Source organism: Astyanax mexicanus, chromosome 22 (genome assembly GCF_023375975.1).
Source record: "Astyanax mexicanus isolate ESR-SI-001 chromosome 22, AstMex3_surface, whole genome shotgun sequence".
NCBI lineage: Eukaryota > Metazoa > Chordata > Actinopteri > Characiformes > Acestrorhamphidae > Astyanax > Astyanax mexicanus.
Window position 1 is genome coordinate 4,088,543 of NC_064429.1, and position 20,521 is coordinate 4,109,063.

Below are 20,521 nucleotides of genomic sequence, written 5' to 3' on the forward strand. Positions count from 1 at the left end.
GACGAAGAAGAGTTTAGTAAAGGGAGTTTTTGGCCAAGAAGTGCGTTAAAGTTCAGGTGAGGCTGTGGACTCTTATCTAGGACATTTAGCTAGTTAGTTAGCGGTTAGCTGCATATCCACAGCTTGAAAAAAACTTATTTTAAGGTTAGAAAACGTCTCTAAAATGTGCTATATCTAGAGTTATAAACTTACTATGCACGTTATTACACGCTAAAACCGGTTTTAAGCGAGTTTACTGATATTTTTACCTCAGTGTTGGATGGTTTATTAAAGTTAGCTAAGCAAGCTAAAGGGGTAACTAAAGGGGTAATTAATTTTCCCGCCTTTGGTAAGCACAGTGCAAGCACTGACTCAGCAGTTTTCGTTAAGTAAAAAGCCTTAAAAGTTAATGTTATATTTTTAATTAGTAATATGAATAAAAATCTATAAACTTTAAAGAGTTTTAGGTATAAATGTTATGAGAAGGGTCAGATCTTATACGTTACAAGATACCTTGTTCTAGAATTTTAGCCTTTATTACCCCACATTTTGTGTGTCAAAAGCAGGGTTGCCAACTTTTCCAAAAACCTTGGAGTAAGATTTCAGCAGGTAGGTTCACCACAAGCATCTCAAAAGTTGTTCCACAGTACAGATATAATTATATATCTGTGTAGATATGAGCTAGATCATGTAAACATTTTATGAACATGCAGAAGGGCAGAGTGTGGGTACTTCCTCTAGAAAATTTTGCATTTCTTAAATGCAATTTCTTATTTGTAGTCTTAGTTTTAGGGTGACTAGTTAGACATGGCAAATCCTAAATCCCCATCTCATTCATAGCCTACATCCTCAGCTGCCCTTCAAAAGACAATGTTGTTTAACAGAGAGAAACTAAGTTAGTCTAGGCTGGTTCAACAAATTTCAAGGCAAAGGTTAGGTTTTATGCTATACAGAATTTAACAGAAAATTTACAAAATGACAATGTACACGGTCCCTCTTAAAAATGACTTAATATATACAATATTATATGTATAAACTGTCAAAAAGAATGTATTTTAATGCCAGAAAATATTAATAATATTAATATAAACCGTAACATTCTGTAACAATTGTGACCATAAAAAATAACCATTCTTCAGGGTTGCTAATCTATTTTTTTTTTTTTGCCTTTTCTTGGTCTCTTTTTTTTTTCTTTTTGCCTTTTTTGTCTCTTTTTTGGCCGCTAATGCTAATATAATAAACTGTCTGAGTGAGGAAGCAAATAAATAAATAAATACAAGGAAATTAACAAAACTAACATTTTAACAGCCACTAAATATGTACTTATCTCAAAGCAGCAGCTTAACAGCCAGAATATGCAGCTTTACATTAAAGACATACCAGCTATGAGCGATCCACCGATAGCAGAGAGGGAGCTAAAATACAGAGAAGAGCCCAAAGGAGCTGCTAATGCGAATTTTATTATAACAGAAAAATAAATGTAAAATTGGAAAAATCACCAACTAAACTAACCCCAAAATAATAACAAAAATATAACGAATGTTAACAGATAAAAACGAAATAGTCAACACAACAGTAGAAAATCAATAAACTAATATTATAAAAAAATGCTAATGCTGCACCTTTGTGACGAAAACAAGCAAATAAATAAAATCTAAGAAACTGAGCACTGCGCAGGCCAGAGCTACGTGATTATAACATTCTAAGTTGTGCAACTTTTTTAATCACAGTTTGATGTGTTACTTTTCTATATTTTGATTATCACGCCATAACTTTATATAAAATAAAAATAGCATTAGCACGTCATTAGCACGTCGTTTTTTAGCCCGAGCCCGACCCGGCTGACAAGAGTGGGGATGGTAATGCTTCAGTCTTGTGTCAGTTAGCTATTTGTTTTTGACAACAACGTATTGGTCCAAGACAGAATAAAGTAGTGAATTACAGATTATGAATTAACCCCACTTCGTTATTTGGACATGCAAACTATATCGGGAAGAGCTGAACCCCCGCCTCCCCTCTTGCTTTTAGTTTCCATTTTGAGTCTTTGTCTCACCTGCTTCTGTCTCTGTACAGCCTACTAGTATCTCAAAATATTGAGATAGTATCTCAAAATATTGAGATAGTATCTCAAAATATTGACTTAGTCTCTCAAAATATTGAGATAGCAGTTTACTTAATAATAATTAAACAAAAAAAATGCTGGATTATTTATTTTTTTTAGGTGGCGGGAATGGGCTTCCATAGGTTTCCACTGCCTGCTGTACAGTCCATAAAGAAATTGATTTTTACGTTAGAAAACATTTTAAAATGTGCTATATCTAGAGTTGTCACTAGCAGTTTTTTTTCATTAGTTGGCAGTACAGGGTGCCCACAGACAGAATACCATAAGTGGAACTTTTTAGAATCATATATTTAATTACTAATACAAAACCAAATGAATAAAACTTTTAGGTCTCAAATTATGAGAAGGGCCAGAGCTTATCTGGCCAGATGGAATTTTATGTTAGATGTTGAGTGATGAACAGTGTTAGTTATCTAGCTAGATGAACATTTTGTTATCTTATAGATGTTAGGCTGTGGACTCTCAATGGTTTTCCACTAAAACCATGTACTGATCTTTTTCCCCTCAGTGTCGGAGGTCCTTGCAACGGCTAAGCTCATGGCTCGAGAAGACACCGCTCAGCGGCTTTTAATCAGGCAGCAGTGGGGGGTGCTGACAGACAGTAATTTGTGAGTAAATGGACTTTATTTTTTATACACACAACTCTGGAAAATAATATATATGTTTGAGTAATGTGAACATTGTTTTTTTTTATCTAAAATACTGACATTTCTTCCAAATTCCTAAAACACACTGGCACTGCCAGGCAATGGAAACCTATAGTGTTCTGTTGCTTCTGCTAGGCTTTTAAATGCAGTGAACTGTCGGAAGCTAACTGTAAAAAACAGTAACAAACGCTATAAGTAATTTCTATCTCTCACAACACTACACCAGTTTATTATTGCTGCACTTTTATTCACCTCAACATTACAGAACTATAATAGACACTCACACATGCTAGAAGAGTATTTTCTGATGGTCAAAGGTTACTCAAGTCAACTCATGTCTTAAAGAGTAAGTACACCCTAAAACATTTTTTACATAATAGGTGAAATATGTTGTTTAAAATACATCAAATATTAAGAGAATTTAGATATTTTATCATATTTTGTTATCATAAGTTTACTTAGTAAAGACCAAATAAAATAAAATAGTAATAAAAACTGATGTTCTTTATTGTTCTTGGTATACAAGCATAAGTATACAAGCTGCCCTAAAGACTTTTATTATGAAGCATATAGTGAAGCAATATTGGACTAGCCACAGTGGCCAACAACGAATAGCTGGTGATGCTAACTGTTTTTCCGAGCTGAATTATTCGCTGTGTGACTGTGAAATTATGAGCAGGTGGATTATGGGAAATATATTGTGACAGCATGAGAAACAACTCAGTAGCAGAAGTAGATAGTACAAAGTTTCATTTGTTTAATCACAAAAAGACATTTCACACAGTTATTTTAGGTACATAGCTAAGCAAACCCATTACTACATATGAATATACCCAGCTCCCACTATTATTATGATAAATGATAAACATGTTAAAAGTAATGAATTTACTTTCCTGTTACAAATAAGCACTTCAAATTTCACCCTGAATATTATAATATTTCACACTGAATGATTTTGATTATTACATAAATATTATGATCAAAAAAAGAAGATAAAGAATCAAACACAAAAAATAAAAATAAGATAAAGTTGCGAAGCCTAAAACATTCTGAGATCTATAATCTCTGAAAGGCACTTTGCAGTTGCTTCTGATGCTAAACTTGATTAATCAAATGGAAACAAGAAATAACATGAACTTGATTAAATTGAGATCAAATTCATAAGAAATAAATTATATAGTCCCAGAAAAACATGATGCAGGTTTCCATCTAATGAGGGCTGAAATCTCCATGCCAGCTAGTTGATGATGTTCACCATACATCTGGGAGCACAAACGTATTAGACAGTTCTGGGAGAGCAGGGCAGAGTCATTTTACCCCCTATAGCAGTGGTTCTCAAATGTTGTACGTGTAACACTGGTGGTATGTGAAGCACACAAAGGTGGTACACCTCCAAATAAATGTTTTTGATGATTATATGAGAATGTGGGTACCAGAGAATGTCCAAATCCCTGGGTTTTAAGAATTTCCCAGATTTCATTTGGAGACTATATTGTCACTGTCGATAAAAACTTAATTTTCTCCAAATGTCAAGAACTTCATGGGAAAGTCTTTTTGCAGCATTTCTGTTAAAAATATACATTTTAATGTCATTAATTTATTGTGTTTCACGTTGACATCAGGATAATGATATCTGAAAGTGTAATTACAATGCACATTTTTTAGGTGGAACTTTGGCTTTGTAGTTTGATTGTGGGTGGTAAATAGTCTAAAATGTTAGACTATTACTACAATGAGAACCACTGCTGTATAGGGTCAGTCGTTTTCAATCACTGATGAGAATCTCCCTTACTTTGTACAAGCTGGAAACTTGTGTGGAGTTTAGTTTTGTTGGAAAAAAATTGGCATTAGCTTTACAAATGTATATATGCTATATGCCTATTGGCTATATGCCAATAAGAATAAAACTAATGAAAAAGTAAATTTAATTGTAATTTAATTGTAATTTAAATGTAAAGTAAATGTTACGATAATGTGTCATTGTTTATATGAAATAAAGGTAGATAAAAATAGTTGTACAACCCAAGCCCTGAGATAACTTGTAAGATTTTTTATATTTGTGTATTGTGTATATTTCTGTATTTCCTCTCAGTTTTTTTATGAGCGCTTTGCCTTTTTGGCAGGTGGAGCCTCTTACACTTTTCGCACTTGCTCCCACAATTTTTCGACATCATCTTCAGTGAGTCCCTTGTAGAAAAGCATGACTTTACTGATTTCAGTTTGGCAAGGCAGATGGTACGATACCTACAAAGAAATGCATTTTTTAAGGTTATAAACAAATTTATGAACAAAGACTATATTAAGGTTATGTGCTGCAGTACCAAATTCAGCTACATCAAATGGTATAAATGATTTTGCGTGTGTGTGTTACTGCACTTACCACTTTGAAGTTATTTGCAGTAAACCTCAACTGCTGGTGTTGCGCTTGTTTCTGGATGTCTTTCAACCAGTTCTCCAGCCGTTTCTAGAAGTGAAAAGGTAATAAGAAAAATGTTTTGTGGACACTTATGTACATTTAATTTTAAAGAAACCCTGCTAAAACCACCACAGTTCTATACAGATTCATCGCTTTTTATTTTGTCTGAAGTGCATGTAAATTCCATTTAAAATATTATTTTAAAAAATCAGGCTGTAAGGAGGAAATGTGCACGATTGGGTGTGAGTACAGCCTTTAATATAAGAAGTAAAAGGAAAAGATATATGGCCTTCTAACATATTTGTTAAAAACAGCGCACCCATCATGAAAAAGACTTGAAAAATCATCTTTTAGCTTTCTCTTTTAACTAAAAGTGAACATTTAGCATATTTTTAACAACATAGAGCATTTGTCTAGAGAGAAGAAAGCTGAAAAGGCTGACGCTTTATCACAATCAAGTAGAAAATAGGTTGACTTACCGTCCATTTCCTATCGTCCAAACGTGTCAGTTTATCAGTCTCCAGTGCTTTCTCATCAATGAGGAAGTAGCCTTGTCTTAAAAGTCTCACAGTCACTTCCTTTGCTATTACGAGGTATAAGCATAGGAATTCTCTGAAACTGTAATCTGTAAAACAGAAATATAGAACTGTTATCAATAAATTTTAAATAATATGGTTTGGTAATAAGCCAGGTTTGAATGTATTTCAGGCTTTTCAGGGTGAAGAATATTTAATTCGTGTATACGTCTGGATAAAGTTTTGCTTGTATTTATGTGGCTTTAATTTTTGCAGTTGCTATTTAATGTCAGGCTGATAACCGGGATAACTTTTCCAGAGAGCCCAGTGTACTGTATGTTCTTTTTGAAAGAGAGATTAAGGAAGAATCTGTGAGATCCACAAAAGCACACAAGTTTCTTTTTTACCTGAAGCAGAGGGTCCAAGGCCCACAATTTGCCTGGAAACATCAAAGAACAAAAACATTTTTAAATGATGGAGACAAAAAGTAGATAATGATATTTTAACATTCATAATGTTTAGTACAGTTTCAGATAAAAAAAATATTATGCACAAGAAAACATTTGTTCTTTGTTTGTATTATTTACTACATTGTAGTTTATTATTAAATACTTAAAAGCTATGAAGGAACACGTACGCTGCTATGTAGTAGAACCAAACCGCTGAGTTGGAGCGCACAGTGGGGGGAAAAAGTTACCAAGAGCTCAGCATCTTGAGAACTTATTTAAGGAGTTGGAGAATCTTCCAGGTTAAGGGTAGGTTAACAGTGAGAGATAAAACATCAACAAAAAAAATCCAGAAAATATAATTGTATAAATTATATAAATGTATTTGTATTTTGCAGAGGGAAATAAGTATTTGATCCATCTGACAAACAAGACTCAATCCTCTTTGCAGATCATCTCTAAATCTTTACAAACCCCCCATTAGAGACCGACCGATATGGGTTTTTCTAAGGCCGATGCCGATACCGATCATTAGTGGTCAGAGTCAGCCGATGGCCGATGTGACCTGCCGATTTTTAGGGCCGATATGCTATCGTATTATACTTATTTGGCATGCTTAAAATCATACTAGTAAGAGGAGGCACAACAGTTGTAAACTTCACACAATTTATTGAAAATAAGGTTAGCATTTTATAGTGACTTTAATGTTACTATATCACTATATGTTAATAAAAAATATATAAATTTTATTTAGATTGTATTATCCATAACATTTTATTTTATTCATTATATAACATATGTTCTATATACACTATATATTCATGTTTATAGTAGAAATATTATGTTGGCTATTATATAAAATTTACTGTAGGGGCCTACTAATTAACAAATGTATGACTTATTGCAGTCTGTTAGTCTATTAATTATTCATTTTAATATGTTTAACAGAGTGCAAGAAGACTTCCATAATGTGACAACTTTAGATAGTTACTCCAAAACGGCAAAGCTCATTTCTTCTTCAACTCCATGCAGTTGAAAACGAATGGACATGGGAGGACAATGTTATAAAATGTTCACATTAGGGCTGCAGCTATTATTTTACAAAAATGGGTGACGTTTAAATTAAGAATAAACTTATAAATAATGCAAAAACAGACAGGTGCTGTAATTTAAATATAGCTTTATCTGTTTTTTTTTTCTTCTTCAAATGAGCTCCTTAGCCAGAGAAACGCGTCTCATCAGATGTACTGGAGGTTCGGTGCGTGAGCGGAAAATGAGTTGAGAAAGCTGAAGAGCGCGGACTTTATAGGTTCAGGATAAAATGAGCTTTTATCAGAAAAGTCTGGAGGGGGTTCTAAAGTAGAACCCGACAAAACAGAAAATTCTGCTTATCGTTTCATTTAATATCTAACAGCGCAAACCGCTTTAAACGGGTGAGTTTTACAGCAGAACAGCAGGAGGCGGCATGATTTAATGTCTGTTTGTAGTGAAGGAAAAAGAGATGTTTTATTTTAACTCCATTATTTTAGAAACTATTTGTTTTATTAATTCGTTTACAATAAAGCTTATTTATATATAAGGAGAAGTACAGTCCTCTAATAATCCTGACTAACCAGTAATTATTATTTCAGCGCAGCTGATGCTGCGAATATCCTTAAACAGTTTTAGTCCTGCCCTTTTTCATTTCGTCTAAAAATAATTTAAATACTGAAAATATCAAGTGTTAATTTGATTTTATTTACTTAGATTTTCGTTTCTGAAGAAGAGACGTCAGTTATTTTATACTAGAGCTTATAGATAGGGCTTGCCTTGCATAGTCAGGGCGCATTCCAAATGCACTCCTGCCATCAACTCTAAGCATAGTTTCGTTTGGAGAGAAATGCTACAACACCGATGCAGTTGAAATTCTATTCTTTTTCAGTAAATGAAGCAACATTACAGATTACTAATCATGAGAGAAAATATAGACTTTGGGACACTGGATTGTAAAAATGGATGCCTTACCCGTTGAAAGTCTTGCTCCTTGCGCTGCGTTCCAAGTAGCTGCCCGCAGATGTGCCGGATTAAAATCGGCGCGGCCAAATAAGAAAATCGGCCAATGCCGATTGATAAAAAAATAACAAAAATCGGCCGATTAAATCGGCTGGCCGATCGATCGGTCGGCCTCTACCCCCCATGTAATTTTAGGCTGATCTCTCACCTTCCTAATGATCAAGGATACACCATGAGGTGAAGCCCCAGATCGATGTTGATTGACAGTCATTTTGTCTTTCTTTTATTTTCTTACTATTGCCCAACAGCTGTCTCCTTCTCACCCAGTGTCTTACTTATGGGTTTGTAGCCAATTCCAGCTGTGTGCAGGTCTATGATTTTGTCCCTGACATCCTGAGAAAGCTCTTAGGTCTTGCCCATGTTGTAGCGGCTAGAGTCTGACTGATTAATTGAGTCTGTGGACAGGAGTTTTTTACAGGTGATAATTTAAGACAGCGGTCTTTAATGCAGTGATTAGGAACGTCTAACTGGCCTGGAGCCAGAACTCTTAATGGTTGGTAGGGGATTAAATACGTATTTCTCTCTGCAAAATGCAAAATCTCTCACTGTTAAAATTACCCTACCCATAAAATTGTAGACTGTTCATGTCAGTGGGCAAACTTACAAAATCAGCATAAGATGGATTTAAATTGTTATTTACCATGACCTCCACTACATGAAATTCAGTCTAAGAAGAATCATTTTTTTTTGCAGATGAAGGCCTAGAATATCTTCTCGTAACCTCATCAGTTCAGTTTACCAGAATTTGTCGAGATCCTCTCTGAACAGTCCCTTGTACTTCAGATAGAGATTAGAGGAGTCAGATTCGGGAGGTGTGTACGGGACCTATAGAGACAGAATTTAAATATGTCAGTAAAATAGATAGTGATATGTGCACATGGGTAATAAATAAGTCCTTCACTTCAAAATAATATCAAATACAGCACCACTCATCAGCATCTCTTTTATTTCAGAAGTCATAGTGAATATTTTTTATCTTTACACATTAACTTCAATGTTTAAAACAAAAGTACCCTTTACATGGTGTCACACTTGCACTTCCATATAATGTTTGGAAAAATGTTTTCTTTTTTGCAGCATTTTGTTTTATAATCTATTTGGATGTAAATTACCTTCAGTTTTTTTTCACCTGTATTTTTATTTGCATTATTGAATTCAATAATATGAAGACATAAAACTGGTTCATTTAGAAGTATGTTCTTTGTTTGAACTTGCAAATTGTAAAGTTATTTATATATAAATGTAGTAATTTATTTGCTTGTTGTACTAAAATGTAGAAAGTTTTGATTTTGTAGATTCTGTACTCGATATGGTACTATTAGAAACTCTGGTGCTGTGCTGTAACCAACAAAACAGACTTTTATAGCTGTTCACAGCTGCAGAGCCAAATTCAGTCACAAAAGGATGTAAATGATTCCTCCTTCTGTACAAGTATATATATTACTAAACGCACCAATTCAAAATCCTTTGCACTTTGAACAATCTTCTGACGACCAGCTTGTTGCTCGAGTTCTTCCAACCATGCCTCCAGAGCTTTCTGGGAATACAAAATTGTGGGAAAATAATCTTATGTCATGTTATATACAAATTTTGATTAAGAGAACTGAATTTTCAGTTATAAAATCATGTAGGACCATATGTAAGACAACATTTTCAAATTCTCTTCAGCTGAACAGTCATAAAACAATGTAAAAATATGCCAATGCAAATGATGTGCATTACTGTTTCTTCTGATTAAAATATAGTTGTAGTTTATTAATGATTTGCCACTAATATTAAAGTGTTTTGCTTTTGTAAACCTGTAAAATCTGTGGGTTTTATCATTTCTTTGCTATGAACTATCTTTCCAGCAACCAAACAGTTAATACTAATGTCTCTATTAGATGTCCTGTTGATTGGATCCAGACAAAAACAACGAAACACAAAAAGCTGTCACGTTATTATAAGTGACTAACCTGCAACTCAGAGTTGTCCACAAGTTCCAGTTTTGGCTTGAATGTTTCCTCCGCAATGAATCTGTAGAAGCCCTGGTTTGAAAATACTTCACAGATTTCCTGCGCGGTCACCATCTTTTTCTCCAACAGTTTTGAAAAGTCTTGTAAAACAGAAAAATACTAAATATAAAATCTACAAAACATTACAGGTATAAGAAAAACCTGAGAGCAAGCTGGTTCTATTACGGGTTAAATTAGAAAAACATTATCAAATTGTTTATCTAAAAATGTGTCAATAAGAAGTAAATTAATTATATTCATATCACATTTTGAGTGTAAAATTATTGCAGTTGGTATTTGTGCTTGTGGTAGTAATGGATAACTTTTTTAATACAACCCAGGGTAACATATATTCTGATTTCAGAGAGACAGAGAGAGTGAACCTGTGAAATCCATGTAGGTCCTTGAGTTCTTTATGGCAGAGGAGAAGATGTCCAAGTCATTCCTGGATAGATTAAAGCATTTGTGTTCAGGTGAAGGGGTTGGGGGTATTAAATTAAAGGATAAACTAAAATATTTAATTAATCTGTTGGCTCTGTTGTAGATCTTACCAGAAGTATTTGATTTCCCTTTTGGCCAGTTTCTCAACATCTTTGTCTTCACCCTTGTAGAAAAGCATGACTTTGGTTTCAGCAAATTTCTCAGGAAGGAGGTGCGAGACCTGCCAAGAGATAACATTCAGATGCAAAAAGTTTATTCAGAAAGGGTTTGAAAATATACCGCAGTGATTCTATGACGTATTAGAATCGTTATTAAAACTTTTCCTGTACCTCATGTTTGGAGAGTTTTATTGGTGTGTTTGGATCGTATTTCCTGTAGAATCTGAGAGAATCAATTGGATTCTTGTCCTTCATCCCGTAATTAAATTTGATTTGCTGTAATGAGACACTGTTATTAATGATTTAGTAATCAATAGGTAAAGTTAAATTCAAGTACCAGTGATTCAAGTGCTACTGTCATTGTGTTTCCATTTTGGTCACATAATTTACATGCTCATTGTATTTCAAGTGATTTGGCATTTGATTATGTATCATTTGTGATTTTCATCATTTGTTTTTGAATTACACTTAAGAAATGCTGCCTGTATAACTTGACCTTCCTTGACCTTAACTTGAGTCTAGTATTTTATAGTGCATGGTATGTGAATGGTTACGTGTCCACTAGCAGTAAAACTTCAGCCGAATGGGCTGACCCACACGTTGAAAACACTGTCTAAAATCAGTAGGCTATTAACATTAAACAAATTACACAATCTTCACATAGGCATGATTGAAAACCCTTACGCTTGATAATAAACTTTAAAGAGATAATAACTTGATAATAACTTCAAAGAGATGCTTAAAAGTGGACAGAAATAATTAAGCTGCTCATGTGAAGAAAAAAAAAACTTTTTCAAAGAGCGCTTATTATTTTAAGGTGATTTTGTTGTGATTTGATTTAAATTATGAGATTGATGTGATGCCAAGCGGAACTTTTAGAAAACGTATTTTACTTATTTTAGAGATTTAGTGTTTTGGAATTCTTTTAATACTGGTCGGCTAGTCATATAAAGCAATATTATTGTTATTCATTTTCAAGATTTTAAGACGTTTAACATTTAGCATTGCAACATTTTGCAAGAGATTATTACTTGTTATTTCTAAATAATCTACTTATTCCACAGTTAACACTTACGGCTAACACGTATTGAAATGTAGTAACTGTAGTTTCTGTTTCATATGTAACTGCTTAAAGACTTCTGCGGTGGAAGTGTGTGTTTTATTGAACTTACCACCTCCTTAAAGTACTCGAGCTTGAGTCTCTGAGAACCAACTTCTGGTGTCTGGATCTTTCCTAGCCAGGTCTTCAGCACTTTCTAATTGCAAAACAGTGATGATATCAGTTTCATTTCAGGTAGTTTAACATTTTGTAAAACAAAATATGAAAGGAAATAAAATTGCGATGAAAGACACTGCTAGTGTTTTTTTTTTTTTAACAAATTTCTGACAAAAATGTATGTAAAACAAAATTAGTAACAGAAAAAAGTACCTTCCTCTCTTCATCACTGGTTAAGTGTTTCAGCTCCTGAGGCTGAAATGTTTTTGCACCAAGGAACTTGTACAAGTCACGTTTTAATAATCTTTTAATGATTTTCTGGGCTTTTTCAACTTTTGTGCTTTTTTCTGGAGTGTGCAGAATTTTCTGAAGAATGTCATCTATAAACAGAATACAGAACAGAATTTTTTACTGCAGTACATACAAATTACAAATTTTGCAGGAACGTGTCTCTAATATATAGTGATATAATAACGGTTGGGCGCCCCTGATTATGTTCATGATTTTCCTCCATAGATCATTGGTTGTTTGGATCAGCAATTTCAATTAAATATATCGTATAGCAGACGAACCTAGAGATATTTGAGAAATTAAATGCACAGAAAGTGTGCAATAATTCTTTACTCAACATTAGGCCCATCTTTGTTTCTGAGATACTCTGCTTCTCTAACATACTCTTTTTATACAAATTTTCCTTAGTTGTAAAATTCTTCTGTTGCAGCCGATTTTTGTAAGTAACACTAACTTTTTCATGATACATCTAAAACGTTTCACTTTTAACATCCACGTTCTATTGTGAGAAAAGAGATAAGTGATATTGGGTCATGGGTTCTAAATATTTTTTTTTTTTTATGATTTGATCAGCCCTAGCTACAGCTCCTGTTTTACATTGTAATGTGGTTGTGCTTTTTTTTTAATGTGAAACATTTGCATCTTCCTGGTGACATGACATAAATCCTTGATACAAGTAGAAAAAATTTAGCAAAAACCTGTGAGATCCACAAATCTTTTAGGATCCATTGCTGCTTTTTTGAACTCGAAGTGATCATTGGCTTCTTTGAGAGCATCCATTATCCTGAAAAGAGAATTAACCTGGTTTTATAGTCATGCAGTAATACAACATAAAGATTGACACATATTTCCGTGACTGTTTGTTGTGAGATCTTAGGTTTGCAGATTCCAGCCTTATGCAAACATCTAATAATCTCAAACTCAGTAGAGTATAGTAGAGTGAAGTAGAGTGAGACAGAACATGGTAGAGTGAAAGAGTGCAGTACAGTGTGTAAGATTGAAGCAGAATGAGGCAGAGCGAGGAAGAATAAAGAAAAATAAGATAAAGCAAAGAAGAGTGAGACAGAACATGGTAGAGAAAAAGAGTGCAATAGAGTATAGTGAAAAAGAGTGAGGCAGAACATGGTAGAGAAAAAAAAAGCATAGAACCGCGGTCCGGGTCCGAACCCAAACGTTGTCGGATGCGGACCCAAACCTACTAAGAAGGATTTAATTGTATACGTGCTTTGCAGCGCAGTGAACTCACAGACCAATCACGTGTGGGGTAAGTTCACCAAACGCTCTCTTCAGTCAATCAGATCGGTGCAGAGGCGGTAAGTAAAAATAAATAAATAAACACACCGCTCCTCACGCGAGATCGAACCCGTGTTGTCAGGGTCGCGGTCCCGTTGCTCCAGCTGTTGATTTGGGACGCAGCCTTGGAAAAACGCCCTTATAAGGAGATGGGGAGCTCGAGAACAGGCGGAAAAACGAGAACGGGCGTCAACTAAAGTCACGCCGAGCGCGACAGAGAGAGACACAGAGGAGGAATGTTACAAAATCTGGCCAGAGGTAACTATGCAGGTAGGCTCAGCCTGGCCCGCCCACTCAGTGCTTTCCTCGAGTCGACACGTCACAGTACGGAGAGAGACACCCCCAGAGTGCACAATGTTTGGCAAAATTCTATCCTAGGTCTTTTGGATTCTTTATCTCTTTGACGCTATCGCCCACCTCTACACCTATAGTTTGGATTAATTCTAATTTCCTCTCTAAACAGCTGCCCATTGCAGACTCTCAGGGGCTTCTCTATTGGGGATGCAATCAGAAACAGGAGTTTACACAAATATGATTTTATTGCGCCTGTAAATGTACCTGAATAAAAAGTCATTTTCAAATAACAATTATTATTAATATTATTTTTATTATTACTATGTTATCATAAACTTACATAAGTTCGACTGCCTTTACGACCCTGTGCTGGCAGGCATTGTGGTGAAGGAGGTTGCGAACATGAAAGAGCTCGTACATGTTCATCGCTTCCTGATGAAGATAGAAAATAGAAATTGTAAAATAAATGTTTTCCCGTGTCACTGTAAACCACATTTTCCATGCAATAAAGATTACCTTGTCTCTCATGCAGATCTGTGTTTCTCCATTTTCTTCACAAACTCGTGCAAACGTTATAAAACGTTCATGAGAGAAGTTACATTTCATGCCCAGGTGGTGGCAGTCTCTGTATAAGAATAAACATAAAAGATATATATATTTTTTATTTATATTGGTAGTCAGTCTTAAATTTTGATAAAATTAAAAGCCAGTTTTACACAAAGTAAAAAAAATTTAACTCACCTGGTGAAATAGTCCATTTTGTCAACGTCAATTCCGTTTCTGTGATTGGCCACAATGTCATACAAGAAAGCCTTCTTCTTCTCCCTTCCTTTATATGGCCACTAAATAAGGCATATAATGGCTTTATTTTTTGCTGTTTATGTTTTATGCTATTTTTCTTATTTTATTATATGTTTTAATAAATTAAAAAAAACAAATGCAGTAATGTCATGAACTGGCCTGCCTGTGTTAAAGTGTGCAGTATGTCTGTGTTGTGTAGCTCCATATTACTTCCAGAGAAAAGACGCTCAATTTGAAACATCTACCCAAAATTCCATATGTTTGCTTTTACCATTTTCTGGAGGAAAACCAGCACCAGGATGGTCTTATCCAGAGAAATGGCTCAAATATGAAGCTCCAGTGTAGCTGAGTCTTCCCTCAGCTTTCCTGACAGCTTGCAGCACCCAACATGTATTCTTCACTGGAGCTTCAAGGCTGAGTTTCCCTCCACAAAAGGATAAGAGGAGATATATGGATGTTCGGGTGGTGGATGCAAGTTTGTGGTTCCCTACACTACAGGGCCATCTCAAAAAATTTGAGTATATTTAAAAATATACTTTATTTCAGTAATTTAGTTCAAAATGTGAAATATATATATTATATAGAGTCATATGAAAAAGTTTGGGCACCCCTAGTAATCTTAACCATTTTTAGTTCTAAATATTTGGGTGTTTGCAACAGCCTTTTCAGTTTGATATATCTAATAACTGATGGACACAGTAATATTTCAGGATTGAAATGAGGTTTATTGTACTAACAGAAAATGTGCAATATGCATTAAACCAAAATTTGACCGGTGCAAAAGTATGGGCACTCTTATATATTTTTTTATTTGAATAGTGTCACTGTGCATCAGTCAACAATACAGCGCACTTTGCACAAGGAGAAGCTGTATGGGAGAGTGATGTGAAAGAAGAGTCGCCTGAGGTGTTTTTGCATAAATTAAATGAATGAATGAATGAAATGAAATGGCTTCTTTCGCATCACTCTCCCATACAGCTTCTCCTTGTGTAAAGTGTGCTGTATTGTTGTCCGATGCACAGTGACACCATCTGCAGCAAGATGATGCTGCAGCTCTTTGGAGGTGGTCTGTGGATTGTCCTTGACTGTTCTCACCATTCTTCTTCTCTGCCTTTCTGATATTTTTCTTGGCCTGCCACTTCTGGGCTTAACAAGAACTGTCCCTGTGCTCTTCCATTTCCTTACTATGTTCCTCACAGTGGAAACTGACAGGTTAAATCTCTGAGACAACTCTGATGGTTTGGAGAGACATGTCATCTGCTGGTGTTGATCCACTGTGTTTTATTATCAAGTCTAAAGTCAGTGCAGTTTTGTTTTTCCACAAAATCTTACAGCACTTCATGCTTCCCTCTGCTACTGACAACTTTTATGGAGATGTAGATTTTATTTTCCAGCAGGACTTAGCACACTGCAGAAAGTACCAATTGATCTTATATAATATTCAAAATTTCTAATACACTGATTTTATTGGTTGTAAGAAATAATCTTTAATAATAAAATAAATAAACACCTTGCCGTTAAAATAGCATCAGAATTTAGGAATATATTTATGCCGTTGGTCGTGGTGGTCTGAAAATGCAATATATTCAGGTAAATTTCTTTCATGTTGCCATTTTGGCGGCGGAAAACATCAATGCACCACTAACTGAAACTGAACGGTTAAGATATTAATGTGCCAAAGTCGGAGTGCACCCGGCACACTGAAGGGTTTATTTTACATTACACTCAAAACACATCCATGATTTAATAAAAAGAGAATTAGTTAATGTGTTTTGCCGTTTTGAGCTGTGCAAGGTGTATTTTTTGCACCCTCACTATATCAAAGACACACTGACACACTCTAAATCCAGCTGCACAATTAAAAGTTTGCCTATAGATATCTAAACTAGGACCCTCAGAATGCACAACAGAAGCTACCTTAGACTGCATGATACGCCAAGAACCATTAAATAGGGAAATGACCGGATATTCTACTTAAAAGCTGAAGACTTTTAAAACTTATGAAGGTTGCATTTAAAGCTTTACCAGAATGTCTTATTAGTTATTAGTCTATAATTATTCCCTAATTAAGTAATATCTTTTCTGCTCTTAATTATAAACCCAACTATACATAACTATGAAAACTCATTAACAAAACAAAGGCAATACACTTTGCATTAAAAGGTCTTAAATGGTCATTAAAGAGTAAATCATGCAATTAATACTTGTCAGACTATTATTGATATACAAGTACCAATGTAAAGGATAATAATAATAATAATAATAAGATAACACTAATACCTCAGAAGCAGAATTACTCGGCCCTTGAATAAGCTCTGTGATGAACATGAAATCCTCTTCAGAAAATGCGTCCCAATTTTCATTTTCTTTTCCCATGATTTCTTTAATGCCATTTTCTTCAATAAGATGTTTAAACATCTTGACTGATACATCTTCATGCTATTCCATTAAAACAAGCAAAGATCATGCTGTGTACTCATGTTATTATTCAGGTACATAAAGATTAGGAGGAAAATATACACAGAACAGAACGTATAGGGTTCTGAGCATATGTATTTATCACAGAATGCAGAATAGGACACAACTTTAGTGGTCCATAGATGAAGAAAATAAATTGTAAACTGAATACTATAATTCTATTGATGTTTAATATTTGTAAAATGTGATAGGAAGTTTAACACCATACCTTCCAACTTGAGTCAAAGTCCTTCATGAATATGTCGAATGCATGAGAGAACGGCCCGTGTCCTTTATTTCACAAATATAAAACATGGTGTGCATGTGACTGGACTGGCATTTCTTTCACATTAATTGAATCCACAAAAATATTTGATATAAATGGTTTTATATAAATGGGCTTGCCATTACAGTCTGTATACAGAATAATGCAAGTCTCACCCAGGTCATGACACAGTGCAGCAATCTGAACACAGAGTTCATCATTGGGTGTTATCTCTAATCCCTCTGGCAGATTCTTTTTCAGACTCTGTAGAAGCTTCCCTGCCAGATGAGCCACACTAATAAAAATAAGAAACATGTTGTTATTATTACCCAGATATATGTAAAGTTCACATTTCTCATACACATATGAATTGGGCCAGTCAGGTATCTGAACTTTACCCTAAGGAATGCTCAAAGCGATTGTGAGACGCTCCAGGATAGACATAATAGCCTCCTCCAAGTTGTTTGATGTTCTTCAAGCGCTGAAACTCAGGAGTGTCTATTATCTTCACCAGCAGAGGGTGCATCTCAATGTGGCCATGAACAGAGTCATTAAAGACCTGCAATCAAAACAAATCTCCAATATCCGATTATGCTAATAATGTATCTCTTACAAACACATCTAAAACATTATTCAGCATGAATTTATTCAGTAATTTCATTACAACTAGTTAGTATTAAAATGTTAAGCATCATACATGGTTCATGTTTCAGTCAGTTACAGCTGTATTCAAAGAGAATCCTTCTATTCTACAAAGGACAGTCGTGTAGAAGAGATTTATTTTAGCATGCTGAGGTGTTTCCTTCACAGATTATCTCGTGTCATGACCACTCTGATTTCCATATAAACAATTTCTCATTTATCCAGTTACAGTTTATATTTAAGCATGATTCATTTTCTGAAGTTAGACCATAATTTAATATGTTGTAAAGTGCAGTAGTGCCTTGCTGAAGTTATCGGTAAAATATATCTGCAGATTCTCCAGGTTGCCTTAGTGAAAACTATATTTGGCTGACCATAGAAAGTAACAGACTACTGAAGTCGTGTTGTCATTTTGTTTCGTGTCTAAGAGGTTCTGGTCTATGGAAAAATAAATGAGCTTTTCAAAAACTGGCCTCTATCACATTCTGTGGTAAATAAATATGTTCAGACCCCTGTAAGTTTTATTCTGTGTACATTTTGCTCCTAAAAATCAATAGATCCTCTTAAAAAGGCTATTATAAGGACAAATCTTAATGTGGCTTAATGTACTAAAAAGTCCAAACATCGCTAATTTATTTCACTGCATAATAAACCTAATCAGAATCTTAATAAGATAAACAAACCCCTGCACTGTAACCCACATTACTAACCTGCTGTGAAAAAATGAACAGGCTGGACGAGGAGCTCCAGCAGCAGTAAATGATGCATTTTAAGTTTGCTGTTGTAGCTGGTCTGTCAGTATATCCAGCGTGGTGTTGGACCAGTATAATTAAAGCTCATACTGATAGAGTAGCGTGTAGAACAGCCAACACACCACTATCACTCATCTCAGCTATACTGGTAAAACGTGCTTCAGCGTTTAAAGCTGGTTCTGGGGTAATTCTTTGCTGCTGGGTTAGGGATGTCCTGCTATAACACACTCAGCTCTCCTCAGAGCAGGCAGTTAGTTTATTAGTTGAATCAGCTGGGTATAATATGCCGTAAACATATGAAAACATACAGCTGGCATCGGCTGGTGTTGCGCTGAAAAGAGTCCTCTTAAAGGAACTTGAAATTAGTAAAGTAAAATGTACACAGAATAAAACATACAAGGTTCTAAACATATTTATTTACTACAGAGTGTAATAGAGGCCAGTTTTTGAAAAGTCCATTCATTTTCCCCAATAGGGGAAAAAACACTTAGACACAGAAGCCATACGAGGACTACAGAATGATGCACAACTTCAGTGGTCTATTAACTCCACACAGACCTGTGGCATGATTTCCAATCATATACAGTGTGTATCTTACAACTGTAGCTACAAGTCCTGCAGTTCTAGTCTGTGTATATAAATGATGAATTTAAAGCTTTATTTACCATGAATTATGAGAAATGACATTATGAGATGTTAATTAATTAATTATTAAATATTTTAATATTTATTACTATTATCTGGTGCACAGTTCTCTCACCTTGTAGATTGCTTTCTCCTTCTTTGTTGTAGATTGTTCATCTTGTGATTTGCTCTGCGCCATTGTCTTAATGCTGTAAATGTTCTGTTAATAAGATAAAGAAATAGTTTGATGTTTTCTTAACTGTTTTTTACACAGCAGGCATTGTCATAATTTGCAGTGTTTTGAGGTCACATGACCAGTTTTGTTATGCAAATGTTGCACAAATGTTTATATACCCTTCTGAGATGTTGAGTTGGGTGGAGTATTTGTCTAGTTTTTTTTATTGTAGGCTCTGTATTTAAAGAGAATCATTCTGTGGTACAGATTGCACCACATAAATTTATTAGATATGAACCTAAATCTTTTCATAGTTTCATTGGTCTGCAGTATTAAAGCTACTATTAAAGCTACTAAAAAATGCAGTACCAATAGTAATAACTCATCGTAATAACTTACTCACTGTGCATCCACATTACTACTACACTGCACATTACTACATTATATTATACAATATTGGAATATCAAAGCAAAAATGAAATCATATTTAAAATGATCTCACCTTGATCGTTGATTCCTTCTGCTCTTCTGTCTTCTGACCAAGTGCCCTGACCACAAGATAAATAAATAGTGTGTGGAACAATGCTGGTAATTATATGACTGTATGGCATTAACTGGTTCTGCCAGTTTAAATCAAGATCATGTGCCACTCAATTATCATAGTCATTATGTACCATTGTCTTCCCATCTTAAATAGAAAGTATTTTCTGTTGACACTAAGCTGAGTTTTTGCTGATATCTTATATCCTAGGCAATGTATGAAAAAATATATAAAGCAATTTTTACAATTTGTACAATAAAAATACAGACATTGCTGTTTAAAGCAAGAGTAGACTGCATAAGCTAATTAAAATCTGCACACTGTTTATTTCTTTTGATAGAGTTTTATACTGTATTGCAGAGTGAGCTCTGGAATTGTTCATTATTAGTAACTGTCACAT

At 34.7% G+C, this 20,521-nt stretch overlaps 1 protein-coding gene across 1 annotated transcript; it reads right to left on the reverse strand.

The window, feature by feature from the left end:
• Positions 1-4,750: 4,750 nt before the first annotated feature.
• Positions 4,751-20,141, reverse strand: LOC103028826 (deoxynucleoside triphosphate triphosphohydrolase SAMHD1-like). The gene is made up of 22 exons (XM_049470232.1): positions 20,083-20,141; positions 19,542-19,625; positions 17,786-17,946; positions 17,564-17,682; positions 17,352-17,413; positions 16,946-17,104; positions 14,606-14,706; positions 14,381-14,489; positions 14,205-14,296; positions 12,976-13,061; positions 12,200-12,366; positions 11,943-12,026; positions 10,942-11,046; positions 10,723-10,832; positions 10,555-10,616; positions 10,133-10,272; positions 9,631-9,714; positions 8,917-9,002; positions 6,087-6,118; positions 5,644-5,789; positions 5,129-5,212; positions 4,751-4,992 (listed from the first exon to the last, which is right to left on the reverse strand). Exons 2-22 carry the CDS (start codon positions 19,602-19,604, stop codon positions 4,882-4,884), a joined length of 2,163 nt encoding a protein of 720 aa, XP_049326189.1. The 5' UTR covers positions 19,605-19,625; positions 20,083-20,141; the 3' UTR covers positions 4,751-4,881.
• Between the last annotated feature and the right edge of the window lie 380 nt (positions 20,142-20,521).

What these genes read in the sequence shown, in the direction of transcription:
- LOC103028826 (XM_049470232.1), bottom strand. Translation starts at nt 19,604, where the DNA reads ATGGCGCAGAGCAAATCACAAGATGAACAATCTACAACAAAGAAGGAG. An exon ending in AGGAGAAAGCAATCTACAAG is followed by an intron (nt 17,947 to 19,541) that starts GTGAGAGAACTG and finishes TTTTGATTGCAG; the next exon opens with GTCTTTAATGACTCTGTTCA. An exon ending in TGCACTGTGTCATGACCTGG is followed by an intron (nt 17,414 to 17,563) that starts GTGAGACTTGCA and finishes TGTGAAATAAAG; the next exon opens with GACACGGGCCGTTCTCTCAT.